At 41.3% G+C, this 22,142-nt stretch overlaps 1 protein-coding gene across 1 annotated transcript in view; it reads right to left on the bottom strand.

Moving 5' to 3' along the window:
- Window positions 1–3,111: 3,111 nt before the first annotated feature.
- The window catches only part of TSHR (thyroid stimulating hormone receptor), a 160,976-nt gene continuing 141,945 nt past the window's right edge, over window positions 3,112–22,142 (bottom strand). Inside the window, exons 10-11 of the mRNA XM_034643266.1 lie at window positions 7,016–7,204; window positions 3,112–5,389 (exon numbers count right to left, since the gene is read on the bottom strand). Coding sequence (XP_034499157.1) covers window positions 3,976–5,389; window positions 7,016–7,204 — 1,603 coding nt within the window. The 3' untranslated portion in view covers window positions 3,112–3,975. The remainder of the gene's footprint in view (window positions 5,390–7,015; window positions 7,205–22,142) is intronic.

Below are 22,142 nucleotides of genomic sequence, written 5' to 3'. Positions count from 1 at the left end.
TAATGTCAGGTTAATGTTGTATATATATTTACCCCAAGATGCCTTTCCCTGACTGGGGGGCTGATGGTGATGCCTGTGTCAATGTCCAGGCTACGTTTTATGATGCAAAGGCAGAAGTAGGTAAGTGGGCTGGGTCTGCCCCTACCCCAAACCTGGAGCTTGGCCCCATCTACACTGATCACTCATTTCCTTTAAGATTGCTTTCTTGATTTCAGCCTGGGGCAAACACTGAATGTGTCATTTGTTTTAATTGATGTAGTGAGAGGTGATGGGGGGGCCTCGTGAGACAGATTTGCAACTCATTACTCTAGTTAGCCCCTCCTTCCTGTGACTTTTAGGCTTCAGGGTCTCTCTGGGACTCTGCAGGGAAGAACACATCCCTCCACGACTGCGGTCTTGTCCAGTCACTGTGTTCCAGCTGCAGCCTTCTCCGCTCTGTTATCCATCAACTCCAGGCCATAGCGTCTCCATCTTTCAGAGAGCCACCAGAGACTTTGGTGTTGTTGGTGTCACTCCTCCTGTTCACAGTATGGTTTTAGCTTCGTCCCACTTTATACTTTTTAACTGTCATTTCAGTAGAATTTGAAATAAGAAGGTTGGTAGGTGCCAGGACTCAGCTCACCCCTCTGAGCTGGAACTTTTCCTTTTCTTTTCTTTTTTTCTTTTAGATTTTATCCATTTATTTGAGAGAGAGTGAGAGAAAGAGCATGAATTGGGTGAGGGGCAGAGGGAGAAGCAGACTCTCCGCTGAGCAGGGAGCCTGATGTGGGACTCAATCCCAGGACTGCAGGATCATGACCTGAGCCGAAGACAGACACTTAACCAACTAAACCACCCAGGCACTCTTTCTTTCTTTCTTTCTTTCTTTCTTTCTTTCTTTCTTTCTTTCTTTCTTTCTTTCTTTCTTTCTTCTTTCTTTCTTTCTTTCTTTTTTTCTTTTTCTTTTCTTTTTCTTTCTTTCTCTTTCTTTCTTTCTTCTTTCTTTTCCTTCCTTCCTTCCTTCCTTCCTTCCTTCCTTCCTTCCTTCCTTCCTTCCTTCCTTTCTAAGATTTATTTATTTGAGAGACAGACAGACAGAGAGAGGCATGGGGCAGAGGGAGGGAGCAAATCTCAAGCAGACTCCCTGCTGAGTGTGGAGCCTGACTCGGGGCTCAATGTGGGGCTCTATCTCACAACCCTGAGATCATGACCTGAGCTGAAATCAAGAGTTGGACACTTAACCCACTGAACCACCCAGGCACCCTGGAACTTTTCTATCTTTTAAAACAGAATGCATTGCTACCCAGTTTTTCTTGCCCCTTTAGTATTCAGGATAAGAATCACTCTGTTGTGTTGTAATGTATTTCCCCCCAAAGACTCTAAGCATTTAAGAGTATTTCTTCTCAAACTGTTATTGTTTTGAATTCTTGTGATTATAGTTTTCATTTTTTGCCCTCACTTTTGCCTTATTGCCACTCACATGGTGCTGCTCTGAATTACACTCTTTTCTTCTAACTGGCTGCTTCTGATATAAAGTAGATTATCCATAAAGCAAGAATCAGTAAACTTTGAGGGTGTTTTGAGAGACACTCCTTTGGGCAACATGTGTAAACTTCAGGGCATGAATTTTGTGTCATCTATTGTGATTGGGTTAGGCCATTTACCCTTGGTGATTTGGGTCTATCTTCAGATAATTGAAAGCTGCTAGATAAATTAAACTCTGACCAAGTCTTATAGATTTGTCATCTTCATTAGAGCACTATTTAAATTCCTAATGTCAATACTAAGCATATTATTTCTCTTAGCCATCACTGCCTGTCAATGGATCATAATTCAATTCATCATGAGTAAGTTTTTCACATAAAGACCATTTATAATCAGGATACAATTTTATACTTGTTATTGATACTCAACAATTTATTTATTAATATGAATAAATTAGCAAATTTGCCAATTTTTTTCCTGTTTTGAGTTATAACACAGATAATGATAACCCTAAATGAAGCTCACAAATTGCAAAAGCATTACTGTAGGACTCAGCACAATCATTTCATAGGAAGAAAATTTATTTCATGTTGTGAAGGCAAATTTTAGTAATAATTGTGTTGAAGTTACTTTTCTAGGACTGTTTCCAAAGTGTTATTTCAACTACTCAAGATAAACACATTATTCATCAGGATGTAATATTTCAGAATGTCACAGGTGAGAAACACATGCCAAAAAATAACACAACTGTTTAGTTTCATTAGTTACAAGTGAACCGGTGGATAAGTCATGATTTCAAGTGTGTATAATATTTCTATGAAGACGTCCAAGTCTCAATGATAATCAGAAATGGGTGTTGCTATGGGGATATCCTAGGTGAGTCAGGGGGACCATCTCTGGGGGCTCATTGGGCCCACTAACGCCACTCCACAGACTTAAAACAACAAAAGCTTTGAATTCCTTGGTGTGCCTCATGAGCACTGAGAAGGAAATGCCATCTCTGGGATGAAATTAAGGGGCTGTTTTGACAAATAATCTGGAGAGTACATCTGTGGATAAAGATTGATCTTAACCATTTTAAGTAAGGGAGCACTGTTGGCGAATAGAGATTACGTCCGATGATCAACAGGTTGGAAAGAGCTAGCAGTTTCAGAGAGAAGAAATGTCTCTTGATAACTTTAGTGTTGCTTGACGTGTTTGATAGCTTTAGTGCTGCATTGTGGGTTGGAAACAAATAAGTAAAGAAATCAATCCCTGAAGACAAGTTAAATGTTTTCAGGCGAATCTGCACAGTGAAGTAGTGACTCTGAATAACCAAAATTTGCAAAGCTAGCTTTTATCCTATTATATGAACCAACCTGTTTTTGGCCTGATAATTGTAGCTGTGTAGAACTGGTAATTCGATGAGCGATTCACATCCAGCCCAGTATGACTCAGACATCATAGCCAAAAAGGAAACAGAAGAAATTTCCTGGGTCATATGTCTAGGCTCCAAAGAGAAAGAGATGGCAGACCTACAAGATAGGAAAAACGGATTCTTCTTTCTTAGTGCTTTTCTTTTTGTCATGAAAACATGTTTTAAAGGAAAAGGATATATGTAGAGTTTTAAAACTGGAAGAGGCCATCCAGCTTTTTCATTTCTAGACTTAGAAGTGGCCCTGTGATTTGCCCAAGGGTCAGCAGTTACCGTGTGTCCAGCCTGCTTTATTAATCAATGGGTGATTTAGTGTGCTCTGCTCATAATTCCCACTTGCTGCTACTTAGAAATATTTCTAGAGTTCACGTCTTTTATTGTATGAGACTAGCCAAGAAGAACAGTTCTTAGTTTGCTCAGCCACATAAGCTGAAATCTTGCCAGTTTTTTTTTTTTTTTTCCTGGGCAACACATAATAGTTGGGTCACATCGGGTAGATCCTTGCAAAGAGATGATTAATAGTTTCGGAGTCTGAAAAAACAACTCAAAGCTAAGCCTTTCCCCTCCTCCACCTCAGAATAGCTGCTCCATGCATGTATCCTGTGGGACTTTTCAGTTTTGAGGAATTCACATTGTCCTTGGTTGTACCCGGGAACATGAAGGCGGACCAAGCCAACATGGGGCTAATTTTATCTTGTGGCCACCAACTAAGTTAATAGCATTTGCCATTTGCTGAATCTTTAGCATGAAATGCTAGCTACAAGTGAGCAGCTCAATGCTGACCCGGTTGAGCCGACATCTTTTGAGCATCTTACACGATGTTGTCACTGCAGGTAGCATTAAGCAAGTTTTCTAGAAAGTGTCCATTATTTTGATATCACTTGGGATTCAGACATGCTGGTAGCCTCCCTTTCTTCTTGGAGGTAACGATTCAGTGGTAATGCTATCCCTTCTCCAGAGATGAACTTTTGCCCCAAGAAACATCACATGCACAAGGGTTAGGTCAGCTGTCTTGTGTATGTAATAGGTTCAAATACATGTTCAAGAAACCAGCCTTTAAGAAGTTCCCCTACCAATGAGAGTTGTGTAGGGTCAGCTCACAAAACTGTTTGGTTATATTCTTTTGGGATTTGGCCCTGCTTATTTGGGGTTAGATGGGAGTTTTCGAGCAGTTCATAGTCATCCTGCACGTTGGGGAGACTTTGCCTCATATCCCGGGTAACCTTTTGGATCTGAATGCCAGTGCTGTTCTTTGGAGAAACCCTCTGGCCCCGGTATGCCTGAGCCTGGCGTTTACAGATGCCAAACTTGCTGAGCAGGATAAATACATCCCTCTGGAAGGCCTTCGTGAAAATAGCATAGAGAAATGGATTGGCACAGGAGTTAAGTGGATAGAAGAGAACCAGCAAGATTTTGGAGTTGGTAACGGTGATGAGGGGCTTGTTCATCAGTGCTGACAGAGCGTAGAATGAGATTGGGGCCATGCACATGAAGTCAGTGAAGATCAACACAGCCATCCTTTTGGCAATTTTGGTGTCTTTGTCCCCCGGGTTGTACTGGGGATTTCGGACTGTGAGGTAGATCTTCACGTAACAGGAGCAGACAATGATAAAGGCCACAATGTTGAGCAACAGAACAAGGATGATATATGCCAGGGCGAGAGGTGTCTCAGTGTCCATGGGCAGGCAGATGCTGACCTTGGCATAGCTGCTTATTCCCACCAAAGGGAGCAGGGCGAGCAGGAAGCAGCAAACCCAGCCCCCAACCATGATGGCATATGCATGCCTGAGGCGGATCTTCCGGTCCAGGCGCATGGCGAAGGTAATGGCATACCAGCGCTCCAGGGTGATGACTGTCAGTGTATACACTGACAATTCACTGGCAAAGACGGTGAAGAAACCAGCTGTGTTACACCCAGGGCCCGTCTGCCAGTCGATGGCGTGGTTGTAGTACTCAGAGTGAGTGTAGAGGTCTACGGAGGCGATGAGGAGCAGATACATCCCCATGCAGAAATCTGCAAAGGCCAAGTTGCACATGAGAAAGCGCGGGACAGTCAGTTTGTAGTGGCTGGTAAGGAGGATGATCAGGACAAAGACATTGCCCAGGAGAGCCAGCAGACTAACAAACCACACCACGATTCTCAGGAATTTGTAGCCCATTATGTCTTCACAGGGGTTGAACTCATCTGACTTGGGAGTACACACCATGTCTTCATTGCCCCCACACACAGTGTAGTCATAATGGCTATCAAAGGCCTGTAGGGTCTCTTCCTGAGGATTCTTTAGCTCCTGGCCAAAACCGAGGATCTCATCTTCTTGTTCTTCAAAGAAGACGTAATAATGAGAGTTGCTGTGGGTATCCTGGAATTTGGAGTTGTCCTTGTACCCAGCATGGCTGTCACCCAGATACTCTTCATACTCCTGGTCAAAGGGGCCATTCAAAGCATTCACAGATTTTCTCTGACGCAGACTCCGAATACTGCTCTCATTACACATTAAGGACTCAAGGATTCTGCAAGGCAACAGAAATAAGTCACTGCTTGCTGAAAACCCCTAATGGTCCCCATAACACTTAGCAAAATATGCTGAATATTTACTATGATCTACATGATTTGACAAGATTCCTCATGACCTAGTCAGGCCTGTTTCTCCTACATCATTTCCTATTACCCACCCCACCCCACTCAAGTGTCCCTTTCTCAGAGAGGCCTTCCCCGATCTCCCTAAATAAATTGTCCTACCTTATGTTTATTTCTTTTATAGTAATATCTGATATTTTCTTATTTGCTTGCTTATTTTCTGACTTCCCCTACTAGAATGTAAACAAAATGCAAGAGGGCTCTTGTCCGACCTATTCATTGCTATGGGATAGGACAGTGCCAACCACATAGTAGGTGCTCAGTAAATATTTATTGAACAAATAAATGGATACTATCATGCAGGCATGCTCATGAAAGTGAGATTTCATTTTTCACTAGCCCACCATACTGACATCACAAAGGATTCTTTAACTTGCTTCAGCTACTGTGATGTTGATTTATCTGTTGTGCTCTAGTTAAAATGTCCAATGGACTGCCTATTCCAAACTGTTTGGAGGTTAATGAGAAATCTGGGCCCTGCCCTTGAGGTCCGCTTTAGCCTCCCACCCATCCCTGGTCCTTTTCTAGCCAGGGACACATGGCATCAGTATCAAGCCTGCTATCACCAGCTCCCTACCCCACTTTTGGCTTTCTGCAGGTGTTAGGCCCATACTGGCTTTCTTTGCATAGCCATTTAACTTTCCCTTTTGTTTCCTCCCCCACAATTAGATCCCAGTTTATTTCTCACCGCAAATATGAGTCAGAAAGCCAGCCTGTAGATATTGTATAGACACTGAGAAGAAGTGAATAAGTGAGGAATGAAGGTGGTGATGGGACAACGGGATTACATGAGACACAAGGGGGGGAATAAAGCAGAGTAAAAGTGTAGGTGAAGACAGATGCAGAGAAAGCATGGAGAGAAGAAGGCTGTCCCTCCTTTGCAGCTTGCAAGCAGCCTGATATTAAAATAATTCATAACACAGCTGATATTTATTGAGAATTTAAAATATTCCGGGCCATTGTAATAGGTGTTTTCTATTCAGTTTCTCATTTAATCTCCCCAAAACCTCTGTCAACGATGACATTACAATCTCCATTCACAGAGGCTCAGGGAAGTTAAGTAAGTAGGCTGAAATAATACAACTAGAAAGTGGCAGAGCTCGGGTACAAAGCCAGCTGATTCCAAAGCCCACACACAGGTAACCAGTAAGCTGTGACATTTGCAAAGTCTTAATTGCTTGTGTTTCTAAGTTTGTCCTCATTGTTGTGGCATCTAATATGTGTTGAATCTGGAGACTAGGAATCAAGCAGTATAATCTCTACGAGATTCTACATGATTCCCACACCTCCCTACTGTGATCCAGTGACATTGGTCTTATTTCTCATCTGCAGTTACTTCGAGTCTGCATGGGGCCTTATGTCCTATGGAGTTCATGTTTCTTATGGACGCTTCAATTCTTTCCACCTGGCTTTCAAACCACAGACCTTCCCCAAACCCAGAAATTACTTCAACTTCCACCAAGACCTTTTGTCGCTTATTCCAGACACCTGCCATTTACCCTCTGATTTTCTTCTGATTCTTAAAAGCACAGCAGTGGCTCGGATAAGAAAGGTCGGCCCGTGTGAGTTGAAGGAAACTCAAGGAAAGTGGAAGTTTCTTTAGAGTCCATGTGTTTCTTGCTATCAGTTCCTTCAAGTGTTCCAGGCCTTTGGCTGGCAGGGCAGTGACACTGGTGTAAGAGACGTCCCTGGGAAGGAGAGAACACAGAGCTGGTGAGCAGCCAGAGCCTTCTACTTCTTGACCAGATGGTCAAGTGAGCCTGAGATTAATAGGGGCTTGCTCCTTTCTGCTCTCGAACATAGACTCAGTTCTTTAGATCCTGCCACTGGTCAAAGGAGGGCTATTTGGCTTCTCAGTTGATATGTTACAAGGGACTCCCCATTTTTACTACTTGGAATTTCGGTATGCATCGATACAAATAACAGTTTAGCAGACATTTTATTTATTGCAATAAACGCAAACTCTTGGAATCAGAGACAGATATCAATTTTGCTCCAGAAAATTACACCACATAACTACTAAAGGGTCTCCAGAGGCAAGAGAAATATATTTGAACAGGCTTAAAGGGGACTGAATTGCTCTCAAGTCTTTCTGAGGACTAGGGATTTGGGATTAATAAACTGCTCACTGATATGAACCAACACTAGTATCATGGAAATCCTTCTAATGATGCAGAATTTGGGAGTTATACCAGTTACATGGTGAATTCATGACTGAGAACAAACTCCCCAGAGTTTCTTTAGAAGGCTATAAGTGTATTTCATGGAAAGAAAACTCCAGTATTTATACTAATAATCTAAGATTATTTAGATTAATAATCTGAGAAATGAGATTTAAGATACTTCTAAAAACAATGGGGAGGGTGGTGAAGCTGGGAACATAGACATTAGTGTTAATTACTAAAGTAGAATTAATTCACATTGCAGTGTGACATTTCCTTTTCTTTTCTCAGTCCCAGAGAGTCTAGGTTATATGTCTTTCTCCATCGCAACTTAAAAATGTTTAATATAATTAGTAGTATCTTCTTAGCAAGAAAATGCCAGTATTTACAGCTTTTTCCTCCATATTGTTGTAATTTGACTTAGCTGGGATTTATATTCTCACAGTTCAAGTCTGCTAGAATTTGCTAGTCATTTTTTATAAACATGAAGCTCTCACATTAAGCTCATTCTTTTTTTTTTTTTAAAGATTTTATTTATTTATTTGACAGAGACAGAGACAGCCAGCGAGAGAGGGAACACAAGGCAGGGGGAGTGGGAGAGGAAGAAGCAGGCTCATAGCGGAGGAGCCTGATGTGGCTCAATCCCATAATGCCGGGATCACGCCCTGAGCCGAAGGCAGACGCTTAACCGCTGTGCCACCCAGGCGCCCCACATTAAGCTCATTCTTATACAGAACAGTGATTCTCAGGGAAGGGTGTCACATTTGCTATTTTGTATGTACTTTAAAAATTCTATAATTTAGCATTTCCTAAACTTGCCTGGTGGTAAGAATTACCCTTGGCTCTTATTACTATGTGATCCTAGGTAATTTTTAACATTAAGCAAGTACGTTTGGGAAACTGGCATAAATGAACAACTTTACTGTAGTTGCTGAGAGCTGAGGGATTTTGGAGCCAGCCACAAATGCAGTTGGGAAGTAAATGAAGCTAGATGCTGCTCTCCTGCCTCATCAGTCCTTTTGATGCACCATTTTCTCTTTTAGCCATGCTGTCTTCAAGGGGTTGCCATCTTTCTGCTTTCAGCTTTCTGAAAGGAATCTGTGTGTCTCTTTATCCAGTGATGCTTTCATGTCAATGAAACAAGAGAGCATCTCTTGGCTCATTTTCCCTGCTTTGCTGTCTGTTGGATACACTGATTGCGTGTGTTCATCTGAAAGAGTTTATCCTTCCAAGTACTGTGTTTGCATTTTAATAAATGTTTCTTGAGAGAACACTTTAGGAACCATTCCAGTTACTGAATGGCAAAAAACCCCAAAACTAAGTGGCATCAAATGACAATCTTTTTATTATTAGCATAGCTTTTTTGGGTCAGGAATTTGAACAGGGCATGGCAGGGATGGCTTCTCTCTGCTCTGTGATGTCCGGGGCTCAGCTGGGAAGACTTGAAGGCTGGGGCAAGTCAGTGACTGGGCTTGGTATTATCTGCAGACTCCTTCCCTTGCATGTCAGGGCCAGAGTTGAGATGACTTAAAGCTCAGCTTAGCTGGGACTGTTAATGTGGCTTCCCCATGGGTCTTGGGCTTCTCATATCATGGCGGTCAAGTTCTGAGAGGGGGCATTTTGAGAGGAAGCATCTGTGGTGTCCCAAGAGAACTAGTAGATTTAAAGGTGGGGAACATGGAACCCATTTCACAATGGGAGGAGTGTCAAAGAATTTTGGGCCTTATTTTATTTATTTATTTATTTATTTTTTTAAAAGATTTTATTTATTTATTTGACAGAGATAGAGACAGTCAGCGAGAGAGGGAACACAAGCAGGGGGAGTGGGAGAGGAAGAAGCAGGCTCCCAGCGAGGAGCCTGACGTGGGGCTCGATCCCGTAACACCGGGATCACGCCCTGAGCCGAAGGCAGACGCCTAACCGCTATGCCACCCAGGCGCCCCTGGGCCTTATTTTAAAACTTCTATAGTGATCCAAGTGGTGGAGATAGATAGCATTGAGGCAGATATTTGGCGAAAACTGGCAATTTACCACTTTGCAAATCATTGTTTCTTGTTGAGGCACCAGCCTCGACCAGCATCAGAATTACCTGCAATACAGACTCCTGAGCCACAACGCAAACCAACTGGATTAGAATCTCTGATGGTAGGGCCCAGGAATCTGCATTATTTAAGATGCACTCTAGGTAATTTAGAATCTCACTTCAATTCCTCAGAAAATTTTTATGAAGCAGGCGGATATTAAAGCTGAGACAAAGAAAAGGAGGCATGTTATATCCAAAGAGATTCAGCAAACCAAGAGTGGAACCATAACTGTAGTTAGGAGCTCGAGTTTGGGTTCAGTGCACTAGGAAATTTTCTCTATCCCCTATCATCAGGTCTCTGGAGTCTTTTGTGAACCCAGATCCAGGTGCAGCGATCCTCCAGGGCCTCATTAGGAATCTGGGAGGGAGGAACTGATTCCATGGTTTGTCTGAGTGTCTTTAACAAGCTTATCCAGGTGGCCTCCAGTTGGGTCCCAGTGGGGCTGAATTGGGAGAGTGCTTGGACAGGCATGGAGAAAAGCAGGTGTTGGAAAATGTGTGTAAAACTTATGATCGAGACATCTATAACATAATGAGAACTGGGCATGTAGTAGGAGTTCAATGAATGTCAATTCCTTTCTTGCCCAATTTGGGGTTTATTTCAGCACAAGTCAGAAACAAGGAACCCGGCAAATACAGCTCCAGGCCAGATCTTGACTGGTATATCCAACTGCTTATTTTACATCTCATCTTGGATGCCTCCTGAGCAACTCCAACCTAACAGGTCCATCCCAAACTTAGCTTTTGATCTCCCAGCCCCACCTAACCTATTCCATTTAACCTAGGGAAAAAAAAAACAAAAACAAAAATCCTCTCTCCCCAAATCCCAAATCCATGTAATTGCTTCTCCAGTGTAAGCTCTCTAGTCCAAGCTACCATCATCTCTTGGTGCAATAGCTTTCTTGTCTACCCTCCTTCCCTTCCAATGCATCCTCCACACAGCAGCCAGAGTAGTCAGACATAATATAGGGTTTGAGTAAGGTCGCTCTCCTGCTTAAAAGCTTTCAGTGACTTCCCAATGTACCATGAATAACATTTACTCTTCATACCACACCATACCAATGTCCTGAAGATCTGGCCCTTGCCTACACCTCCAAGCTCATCTCAGGGACCTAAGGCCCCTTCAGCCCAAACTGGAATCTAGCTGGAGCCATCTCACTCCCCGCTGGCATAAGCCACTTGATGTAGCTCTAACTAGCCTTAGGCCTGCTGTTAACCTGAAGTGCTGCTGAGCGGCTACGCTCTCCTGATGCGGGCTGCTCCACTCATGCTACGTTGGTAGTTTATAGAGTCAAGCAAGGAGAACAATTCCTTTTTCCCCTTTTTTGGGATTTAACCTCTCTTGCAGAGATCTACAATTTTAATCAGATAGTCTGGCTGCTGTCGGAAAGGAAGGTAGTTCTTTTATACTTGAAAATGGTTGTAGGACTTCCTCTCCACTCAAAAAATCCCAACTAGGATGATTCTTCCCTCCAAGCCTACTGGTGTTTATTTCCTCTTTTCTCTCCACCATCTTCTAGGACTTGTGTTTTCATGGAGTTTCTCTTGCCCTTGCCCAACGTTTATGCCAAGAATGTCTGTAGTAAGATGCAATTGAACTACACCCTCTAATCAGATGTTAGCTTAGCTGTTTATATGTATGTAGCTGTCTATAGTCTCATGGTTCTCATTACTACCACCTTAGTTTAGGTTTGAATTACATTTTGCCTGAGCTGTGTGAAAACTTCCTGATTGGTCTTAGAACCCACCTTCAGACTTTAGACAGAATGTTCTTTCTAAAACTTGGATCTCATTGTATTGCTTTCCAGTTTGAAGACTATTCTGTTCACTGCCATATTTTTGGCACTTAGGCTGGTAGTTCAAAGACAGAAGGTTCTGAATACATAATTGTCAGATGCTTCATTTTAAGAAGAGCTTTCATGCTTTCCTTTCCTTTTTTAAAGATTTATTTATTTATTTGAGAGAGAGAGGGGGCATGTGAGCAGGGGTGAGGGGCAGAGGGAGAGAGAGAATCTCAGGCAGACTCCATGCTGAGCACAGAGCCCTAAATGGGGCTGAATCTCACGACCCTGAGATTATGACCTGAGCTGAAACCAAAAGTCAGACACTTACCCTACCGTGCCACCCAGGCACCCCTTCTCTTCCTTTTTTATAGTGTATTTGAAGAAGCACACATAATGTTTAGAAGCATGGCTTTTAAATTCCGACTATCTGGATTTGATTCCTGGCTTCTGCACTTACTATCAGTCACTGAAGCCTTTTGTGCATCAGTTTCCTCATCTTGGCTTTGTTAAACAATAGCTGACAGTGTGTTCTCAATAAATATCTATTGTCATTATTGTCATTATTGCTATGAGAAATGTTTTCCCAGATTTATCTCAGGTCACTAATGGTGGCTTTGTTAAAAGTTCTCTTCTGTTCCCTGAAATGTGTTTGGCTCCCCCAGGCTCATTTCCACCCCCCTGGTTTATCTTGGTTTTGATCTTTCATGGTATAAGCATTCTTTGACTGGTGATCCTAGGTTGCACGTTCATGCTTAAGAGCGAGACCGAAAATCTGATTGGGAGCTTGTCCACTGGCAGACTCTGCTTTAGGCCAGTTGTGTGGGGGAGCTGGTCATTATGCTGTTGGACCCTAAAATGCCAGAATATGGAAGTCTCTTTTGTTTTAGAGTTTTTCAGATTCTTTAGGAAATAGACTTTAAATCTCTAGCTTAGAGGGGAGGTACTCTTGACTGCTGGCATTTTGCATGAAAGGGGCAGTGGGGTAACATTTCCAGATGTAGACCTTCAATAAATCCTTCTGTCTTTAGTCCCATGTCTCATTTTTGCCACATGCCATACCCATCACCCCCCCCTCCCACCCTGGTCCCACGCCGTTCGGATGTTCTGCAGGCAAGGCAGCTACCTCCAGATACATGCTTCCAGTGACTAGTACTCTTACATTCGCCTTCCTTCTCCTCTGCCTTTTTTTCTTTTAGAATTCTGTAGCTCGCCAGACCATCCATGTATCCTCATCTGTCCTCTCCGTCCTTGTGGACTTATGTGTATTAAAAATTCCTTTCCAATCTTTTTAGGGGTCTCTTAGGAGGGAGAGGAAATAAAAGCTTAGGTTCAGTGTATTACTCTTTTTTTTTTTTTTAAAGATTTTACTTATTTATTTGACAAAGATAGAGACAGCTAGTGAGAGAGGGAACACAAGCAGGGGGAGTGGGAGAGGAAGAAGCAGGCTCATAGCAGAGGAGCCTGATGTGGGGCTCGAACCCATAATGCCGGGATCACGCCCTGAGCCGAAGGCAGACGCTTAACCGCTGTGCCACCCAGGCGCCCCTCAGTGTATTACTCTTAATCATTACTCCATTTAGCATGTATACCTGCACAAGAGCTTAGAACAAACACTCGTTGAGTACTGAGTCAGCCAGATGATTAGACAACTAAACAGTTTCCCATCTCTGGAGTTGATGGAGAGAAAGAGCCTCAGTCTGCCGAAAGCCCCGAACTCAACCAGGCAGGGATCACTTTAAGCTGTTTGAAGCTGTATCTTTCCTCATTCACCAAAATTTTTATTCGACCACTTTGAATCCAGGATTTATTAATAGTGTACTCTTTTCTAAAATAAAACTTTCAAAATGTAAAATTAAAAATTTCGTTTTCTGAGTGAGAGAATATGGAGAGTAGCTATCAGCAATAAAGAGATCTGAAATGATTTGTGAGTACAGTCATATGGAAGGAAACCTGCAAGCTAGAGGGTTGCCCTCTCTCTTAGTGACCTGAGCACTTTCCACAAACGGCTCATCAAGTGATGGGCTCTGAGCTTCCTGAGAATTTGTCTCTAGCAAGTATTTACTCACAAAACAGAATGCAGCTGAGCTCAGCCTGGCAGACAATTGGAAGCCTAATTGTCTAGCTCATGGGAACCATCTCAAGTGAAGTGTCTAATGAAAGTAACAGGACATGAATTTGGAGAGGGTGAGATCTGCAGGGTTATATACAGGGCAAGAATATCACGGAGTCTGAATGATGCCAGGAAGACAAAAAACAGCCAATTGATATTCGATGTCATACGAAGAACAAATTGCTCCTCAAGCAATTATGTACCCTAACATCCCCAAACACTGGAACAATTTCCATTTTTATGAGATGTATTGTCATTATTATTTAAGATGAACCTTTGATGACTTCAGTTGCAGTGAAGTAAGCACTACTTAGCTTGCCAGTGCTTCAGCAGCAATTGCAGGTCTCTTATGTTTGCTTGTAATAAATGTGGGCTTTTTTCTAAAGGTCAATAGGCAGAAGCTGACCCATTAGAGATGTGTAGTCACATTTGCAAATTGGTAGATGAAATGCATCTAAAAGAGAAAGAAGATTAATTTACTGCTTAAAAGGCAGTTTAACTAATTTATTAATGCTGACTCGGAAATACATTAAGGGCCTAAAAGTTTTGCATTCAAGAGAGTGACCCTGATTGATTATAAGAATTTAAAAACATGATATGAATTTACTCAACAAATAGTTATTGATTGCTTTCTACGTATTGATTTCTGATGCTAGGAGCTAGGGCTATAGCAGTAAACTAAACAGGCAGAAATTCTTAATCTTCTCATGCTTATATTCTAGTGGAAAGAGAGGGACAATTGAAAAAAAAACATAGAGTATATTTGATAATAATAACTATGGGGAAAAGGAATACCAGGAAGAGGAAAGGAAGAGCTCCAAAGTGGGGGTGCAATTGGGGAGGGTGTCAGGAAAGGCCTCATGGAGGAGATAGTAGAGCAGAGGTCTGAAGGAGGTGAGGGAGAGAAGCATGTTGATATCTGAGGCAAGAACAATACAGGCAGACATACCAGCTAGTGCCAAGGCCCTGAGGTGAGAGTGTACCTGCTGTGTTTGAAGAAGCAAGGAGGCCAGTGTGGTGGGGGCTGAGACAGCGGGGGAGTAAGAAACATGGGAGAAGTCCAAGATGTAATGGGGAGCCAGATCATGTGTGCGTAGTAGGCCATCAGAAGGACTTTGTCTTTTTATCAGAGTGAGATCGAGAGTATTCAGAGGAGTGGTGTAATTGGACTTATTTTAAAAGGATCAATTTGGCTATTGCTTTGAAAGTAAACCAAAGAGAGCAAAGGGTGGAAACAAGGAGACCAACAATAGAGAGGATGGTGCCTTGGACCAGAGGGGGGGCACTGGAGATGCTGAGAATGGCTGAAGTTTGTATAGATTTAAAAGGTAGAGCCAACAGAACTTCTCATGGATTGGATATGAGTGGGAAAGAGGGGAGTCAAAAATGACTCTGAGATTTCTGGTCTGCAACTAAAAGAATGGAGTTGCCATTTCCTGAGATGGGGAAGGCTGCAAGTGAGGCAGGTGTGGAGGGAGAGATCAGGGCCTCAGTTTTGGACAGGCTGAGTTTGAGATGCCTGTTAGACATCCAGATGGTGAGAGTAATAAGCACCATGGAGAAACACAGTGCAGGGAAGTGCGATGAGGAGTGGTGGGCAGCTTGCAAATTTAAATAGGGTGTTGAGGGAAGACCTCAATGAGAAGATAACTTCTAAGCAAAAACTTGAAGGAGGTGAAGTAGCACCTCTTGGATATCTGGGGAAAGAGCCTTCTGTACAGAGAAGACAGCGCACAACCCCTAAGTGCAACTGTTCAGTGTGGCTGGCGTGATGAGGAGGAAAGAAGTAGGAGGTGGAATCAGAGAACAGGTCATGGGTAGGAGGCTGTTACAGCGATGTCTTTGAATGCTATTTGTGAGGACTTTGGCTTTTTTCTGAGGAAGATGCTAAAGACCTGCACCATTTTAAGCAGAAATTTAAGAAAATGTTCTAGCAAAGTTGGAGAACAAGAGATGCAAAAATAATCCCACGTGAGAGGGATTAACCTCGTGTGCGAGGAAGCGATGGTGTTTCTGGGTTAGTTAGTGCTGGGTTTGCATTCTAGAACCATCACTTATGTCCACGTGACCTCGGGAACTTACCTAACATCTCTGCACCTCAGTTTCTCATTCGTTAAATAGGGATAATAACACCTGCCAGTGAAGAGTTAAAAAGGCTCAAGGCGATCTACTATCTGTAAAGAACTGAGAACACAGCGGAAGCTCAATAATGGCTGCCATTAATAATAAGAAAACGCTAGTCCAAAGATGCAGATGATCATAAATTTCTAAACGTTCCCTGAAGTCTTTGTGTATATATAAAATTGCTTTGTAAGTCAGATATCACTTGTTATCCTCTTTTTCTCCCTTTCAAGTTTATATAATTACATTTCTTTTTTTTTTTTAAAGATGTTATTTATTTATTTGACAGAGATAGAGACAGCCAGGGAGAGAGAGAACACAAGCAGAGGGAGTGGGAAAGGGAGAAGCAGGCTCATAGTAGAGGAGCCTGGTGTGGGGCTCCATCCCATAACGCCAGGATCACGCCCTGAGCCGAAGGCAGATGCTTAACGACTGAGCCACCCAGGTGCCCCTATATAATTACATTTCTTTTAAGCCTGTAGCTTCCATGACCTGTGAGACAAAATCGCACAGAGTTTACTATCTTAGCATAATGGATTCTTCAAAGACAAACTATCCATATGCTGTAATTCAGTAAGTTCGGCTCTCTACCACACAATGACGAGAGGAAATGATGGCAATTTATTGCCAATAGCCAGATGCTAAACACAAACCTATCCTTGTCCTCAGTGTTGAATCCTCTCTCCCTCCTCAACACACATACACAATGACCATCACCACAGTGGCTAAAGGATTGACCTCAATGCTGCCTGTGAGAAATGAAAAGTCCAATTTCTTTTAAGGTGTTTATTTCCTTTAGACTCAGGAGCAGAACATAATTAACGAAATGGATTTCAGTGACTTGATAGAAATATTGTGTCAAAATGAAAACCCTTAACTACCTTATTTCCTTCCATCTGTCCCAAGAGCAAAAATGTCAGAAGAGTCAAAGAATTTAGCGCTCATCCATACTTACTTGGGAAGAACTGAGTGCCTCATTGTACACACCAAAAACTGCTTCTTGTGCTTATGTTGTGGGTTATTTATTGAAAAATTTAATCCTAGGTTGATTTATCCCTCCTATCAGTAAGCCTATTGCCAGCATCTTCTAATTAATTATAAAATCATGAGTATAACTTTCTACATAACATTATATTTGCCTTGGCTATTTGGCCCTATGCAATCTTATTTTTCTTCTTTAACCGCACAAGTAATTGAGACTTGATATGGGTGAAATCACCAAAAAATATGAGAAAAGTAGCATTAGGTCAGAATTCTTTGGGGTCGATGGGATGAAATAAAATAGTTTATATAAAAATGTTTAGCATAGAGCCTAGGAGGCACTCACTGACATGCAGATCACCTACACTGAAAGTTGCAAAGAAAAAGTGCTCCTACTTATTTTTTGTTCTTAAGATTTTTCACTGTTGAGGATTCCTGGCTAAAGAGCAGTGATAAGTTAATAAAACTGTTCAGAATTGATATGATTTAGAATAATTTGCAAGCATTTTTTTTCCCCCTAGAACTCAGACTCAGCAAATCTTCTTTCATGTTCTATCAGTTTTGATCAAGGTGACAAGCTTTTAAAGAATTAACTTTAGCAAAACCATGTTACGAGAAACAGTTAATGGGTTTGTGAATTATTCTTTCTTAGAGATGAAAAGTCATTCTAGTTTACTTTTCGGCTTGGCATAGATATGAAAACATTTATTCAGACTGAATCCCCTGGTGTAAAATGCATGATCATTGGAGGCCACTGCTCTCAGTGCTTTGGAGAACTCTTTCAGTTAAAGACTTTTGAGGATGATAGTAGTTGCACTTTTAGTCAGTTGAAGAAATACAAATGTTTCTACGACCTTGAGGACCTTTGTAATAACTCCATCATCTCTCTCCTACCAAGAGTCAGCACTCTAGTTTGGGAATGCTCTGTCAATGTATATGCAGAAATGTAAATTTCTCTAAAACGTAACCCTACCATGACAGATTGCTGTGGCTTTAAGTATTAGCCCTGTTTTCTCATATCAGTGGCTACAGTAGTAAGCGATGCTACTGGTCAATAAATTTGAATTTTTTGCGTGTTATCCAACCATCCTGAGTTGTTGGCACAACTCTTCCAGTCTGAAGATTCCTAGGGCGGAAGTAGACTATTCTCTTTTGATCAGCAAGAAGCCAGCATGCACACAATTCTGGAAAGGTAGCTGTCTACTCTTTCTCCTCCACTTCTTCTGTGACCTTCCTCATAGCTCTCAAGGACTCCACAAAATGGTCGCAAGCCACCTCCTTGCCTCTGGAGACACAGGTGTGTGTCTTAGAGGGAGGGGGGACCTGCTTCCGTTGTTTGCCCAATAACTTGGCTCCCTTGGCACAGGTCTGGCTTGATACCCGAGCCGGGAACTGTAAGAGTATGTTTGTCTTTGCAGCTTATTTCTCAGTCCTGTGAGCAGAGCAGCCTAGCAAACAAACCTCCTCTGGTTTTCTAACTTACAAGGTTCCCTTCCTCTCCAAGAGAGCTGCCTGGAATGCACAGAAAGGAGACAAATGGTGCCAGGCTGATTAGGTCTTTGGGTGCAATCTCCCTCTCTCTGGGAAGGTCCAGTGCCTGCCAAATAGCCAGGAGGTGCAGACGAGCAGTCACGGCACAGTGGCTGGGACACGAGTATTCAGGACTAAGACAGTAAGGGCCGAGGGTGTGCAAAGGTGAAGGAAAGAAGATGGGGGTGCGTTGAAGAGGGCCACAAACTGGAATGGATTATATAGCTATTACTAATATTTGCATGCTAATTCTTCAGTGAGCCATCCTTAACTTCCTGAGTCAGGTCATGTTCCCCATAATATGATTTCAACACAACACAGTTTTCCAACACTACCCTTTGGCCCAAGTTATGTTTTCTTGTTCTTTTTGTTACTATTCTTTGAACACATCCTATGTTTTTTCTATAGACTTGCCTTTGTTCTTTCTCTCATAACTCCATCTCTGTCTGTTGCAATTCTACCCCTCATCTGAAAGCCATCTCAAATATGACCTTCTTTAATGAGGCCTTTGCTGGTCACCCTACCTAGAAATGGTATCTTGATTCTCTAAATACCTCCCATGGCTCTTTTTACATTAAACTTACAGTTACTTATGCACATTTCTCCTAAATTTCACTGTAACCTCTTTGTTTACTTTTAAAGATTTTATTTATTTGAGAGAGAGCGTGAGAGAGCAAGCACAGGCTGGGGGAGCGGGAGGGGCAGAGGGAGAGGGAGAAGTAGATCTCCACAAGTAGACCAAGCCAACGTGGGGCTCGATCCCAGGACCCTGAGATCACGCCCTGAGCTGAAGGCAGACTCTTAACTGACTGAGCCACCCAGGTGCCCCAACTGTAACCTCTTTAAAAGCAGAAGTTGTGTCTTACCCCTATAACATTCATGGAGTTCAGTAGGTGCTCAGTAAAATGCCTGCAGAATAAGTGAGTAAATGAACACTTTGATGAGTAAGCTTCAGATTAGCTATTTCTCCTTAGAAAGGAAAGAGAAAAGGGAAAGAGAGGATAACTATGGATGGTAGAGGGCTGGGGGTTAGGACTAAAACTGACTTCATTTAGGCCTAAAATTCACTCAGGATCACAACTCAGTAATAAAAAGACAACTCAATTAAATAAGGTAAGATATTTGAACAGACGCTTGACAAAAGAAGATATACAGATGGTTACTAGATACATGAAAAGATGCTCAACATCATTAATAATCAGGGAAAAACAGAGTAAGCCACAATGAGATACCACTTTATAGCAACTAGAATGGCTAAATCAAAAAGACTGACAAAACAACAGGTTAGTGAGTGTGAAATTTTCATACCACTCTGGTTTGAATAGAAAATGGATTTTTGGGGACAGTATTTCCTACATAGTTAAATGTACATCTATCCTGTGACCTGACAACTTTACTCCTAGATTTTTACACAAGAAAAACAAATAGATCTGTGGTTGTCTATGGAAGCTGGGCCATGAAGGGAACTTTCTGGGTGATGAAAATGTTCTAAGCCTGGACTAGGATACAATAACATAATTTTGCCCAAACTCATCAAACTGTACACTGCATGCTATAGTATGTAAATTGTACCTCAATAAAAAAATAATTTTGTCCAGGATCAACCTAGAAAATCATGTATTCAGCATACCTATGGACCTCAGACATGCCCAAAAGAACTCTGCCACCGTTTTTCAGCCACCTAATAGTATGATTTTGTGAAATTCATTGAGTAAAGAAAAGAATATAAAAAGCTTATTCTTTTGTAAACCAAGATGGCAGTGCCATGACCTTTTTAGATTTTAAATGATTAATTTGATCAGCTAACAGCAACAAAAGTTTATTTTTGTTGAGACATGTTCTAGAAACTCAAGGATATTGTTACAGAGATGTCCTCTTCTTGGGAGATACTTATAATAGTAAGTGGGACTATTATAGTAATTTTCAATAGTAAGTTAAGTGCTTATTAATGTGGGTTACATAATTTAGACCTTAGAGAACTCTGGTTATTATGGAAGGCATTGCATTTCAGTGTGTTCTTTCCTTTGGGATTATAAACACCAAGAGCTTCTCTTTCAAAATAAGATTAAAAGAAAACAAGATAATCAAAAATGGAAAGCATAAAAATGGAAAATGAGATTGCATATCCTGATTGAAAAAATCAATAAGTAAAAAATATTAAACTCCTGAACTAAATTTAAAAGGGTATTTTTTTTTCGAATAGCAATGATTGGAGAATAGATCTCACTTTAGATGTTGCACCTGTTTTGAATTAGATTCTTTTTTGAGAAGTGACCTTGAAAAAAGATGGTAAAATGAATGGGCAAGTTTGACTGTTTTTGTTGACTGTTAGAAATGACTGTGTTCTAATATCTTTATGAAGCAGAAATATGTATACCATCCATTTCTATTCTCTTTAGTTGGAGTTTAAGATTTTCCAAGTTTGGTTTTTATACCAAATCACAGCCAAATCATGGCTATTCGGTATGAGGTTACAATTATCAAATATTTATTGAGTACTTGCTGTCTTGTCTTTTGAAGTGGGGGAATTACAAAAAGTGTAAGACATAATCGATTTCCTTAGGATCTTAAAATCTAGTTAATGGGGAGAAGGTTTGTGGGAAATACAGTAACAAAGATTTTGACGAAAGTTCAAGACAAGAATTAAGGTGATGTCATAAAGCCACGCATAGTTAGTTAATACATGCATTTTAAGACAACTGTGCTTGAAATTTGAAAAGTGAGATTGAACTCTTTGTCCACTCTGTATTTTCCTGCTACTGGCTTTTCAAATGCTGCCATCTCCATTGTCTTCTCTCCCTGTGCTTTGTGGTTTTCTTTTTAAATTAAATTCTAATTTTCATTAAAATAATGTGTGGACCTATTTTAAAAAGCAACTTACACTGGAAGCTTGGTAATACAAACAGCAGGCCGCTGGGCCATTTCTCCCCGCAGTCTGCTTTCTGATGCCCCGGAAACAACTACTTTTAACTTTTCACAGGTATTTTTTTCCATAATTGTAAATATTTCTCAGTTTATTGGTTTTTTGATTCACCCACTGACTTCCTGCTATGGAAGATGAAGATTTAGCTCCCTTCCATTACCCCACACACACATTCTCCTGACACTCCCTCTAATCTCCCAAAATAGTTTTAGGACATATTTGGTTAAACCTAGATTTAATATTTTGCTTATTACAACTCTACGTATCCTGATTTCATTTCCTTTCTTGTGTAGCTTTCTTTCTTTATGAAATCTCTCTCTCTCTTTTATTTACATACCTTGGTTTGAGTGGACCTCTTGCTAAGTCTTGCATATGCTCCAAAATTCTCTAAAACATCTACCAAAACAGTTTTTCATACAGTCAATCCTGTATGGCTATCACAGCCTAGCAATCCATTTTACTTCTAGAACTTTCTCCTGGAGCTCTCCTTCAGCTCTAGGGTAGACTTCTTTGTCTCAAGATTTCCAGGACCTCTGGTCATCCTGGGAATTCCATTTGTTTCTTTCCTGCGTTGATCACTGTTTCTGAATTCCTCATTTTTCTCTTTCTTTTCTTTCTAAGAAAAGGTGAATAGGAAATCAGGTTTTTGAGACTTTTCATGTCTGAAAATGTCTTTATTTTACCTTTATCCTTGATAGTTTGGAATCACTTTCCCTCAGAATTTGAGGGATGTAATCTATCATTTTCTATCTTTCAGTGTTACTGTTAAGAAGATTGATGGCATTCTGATTCTTCAATCTTTACAGATAACATGATTTTTCTCTTTAGAAGCTTCTAGGATATTCTCCGTATCACAGCATTTTCATAACTTATGAAGTACCTCCATGAGCTCTTTTTCATTCACGAGAATTCTTTCTGGGTCTTTTTATTCT

This window comes from Ailuropoda melanoleuca, chromosome 14 (assembly GCF_002007445.2).
Source record: "Ailuropoda melanoleuca isolate Jingjing chromosome 14, ASM200744v2, whole genome shotgun sequence".
NCBI lineage: Eukaryota > Metazoa > Chordata > Mammalia > Carnivora > Ursidae > Ailuropoda > Ailuropoda melanoleuca.
The sequence above is the reverse complement of the archived record's forward strand: the minus strand, read 5'-3'. Positions and strand labels throughout refer to the sequence as shown.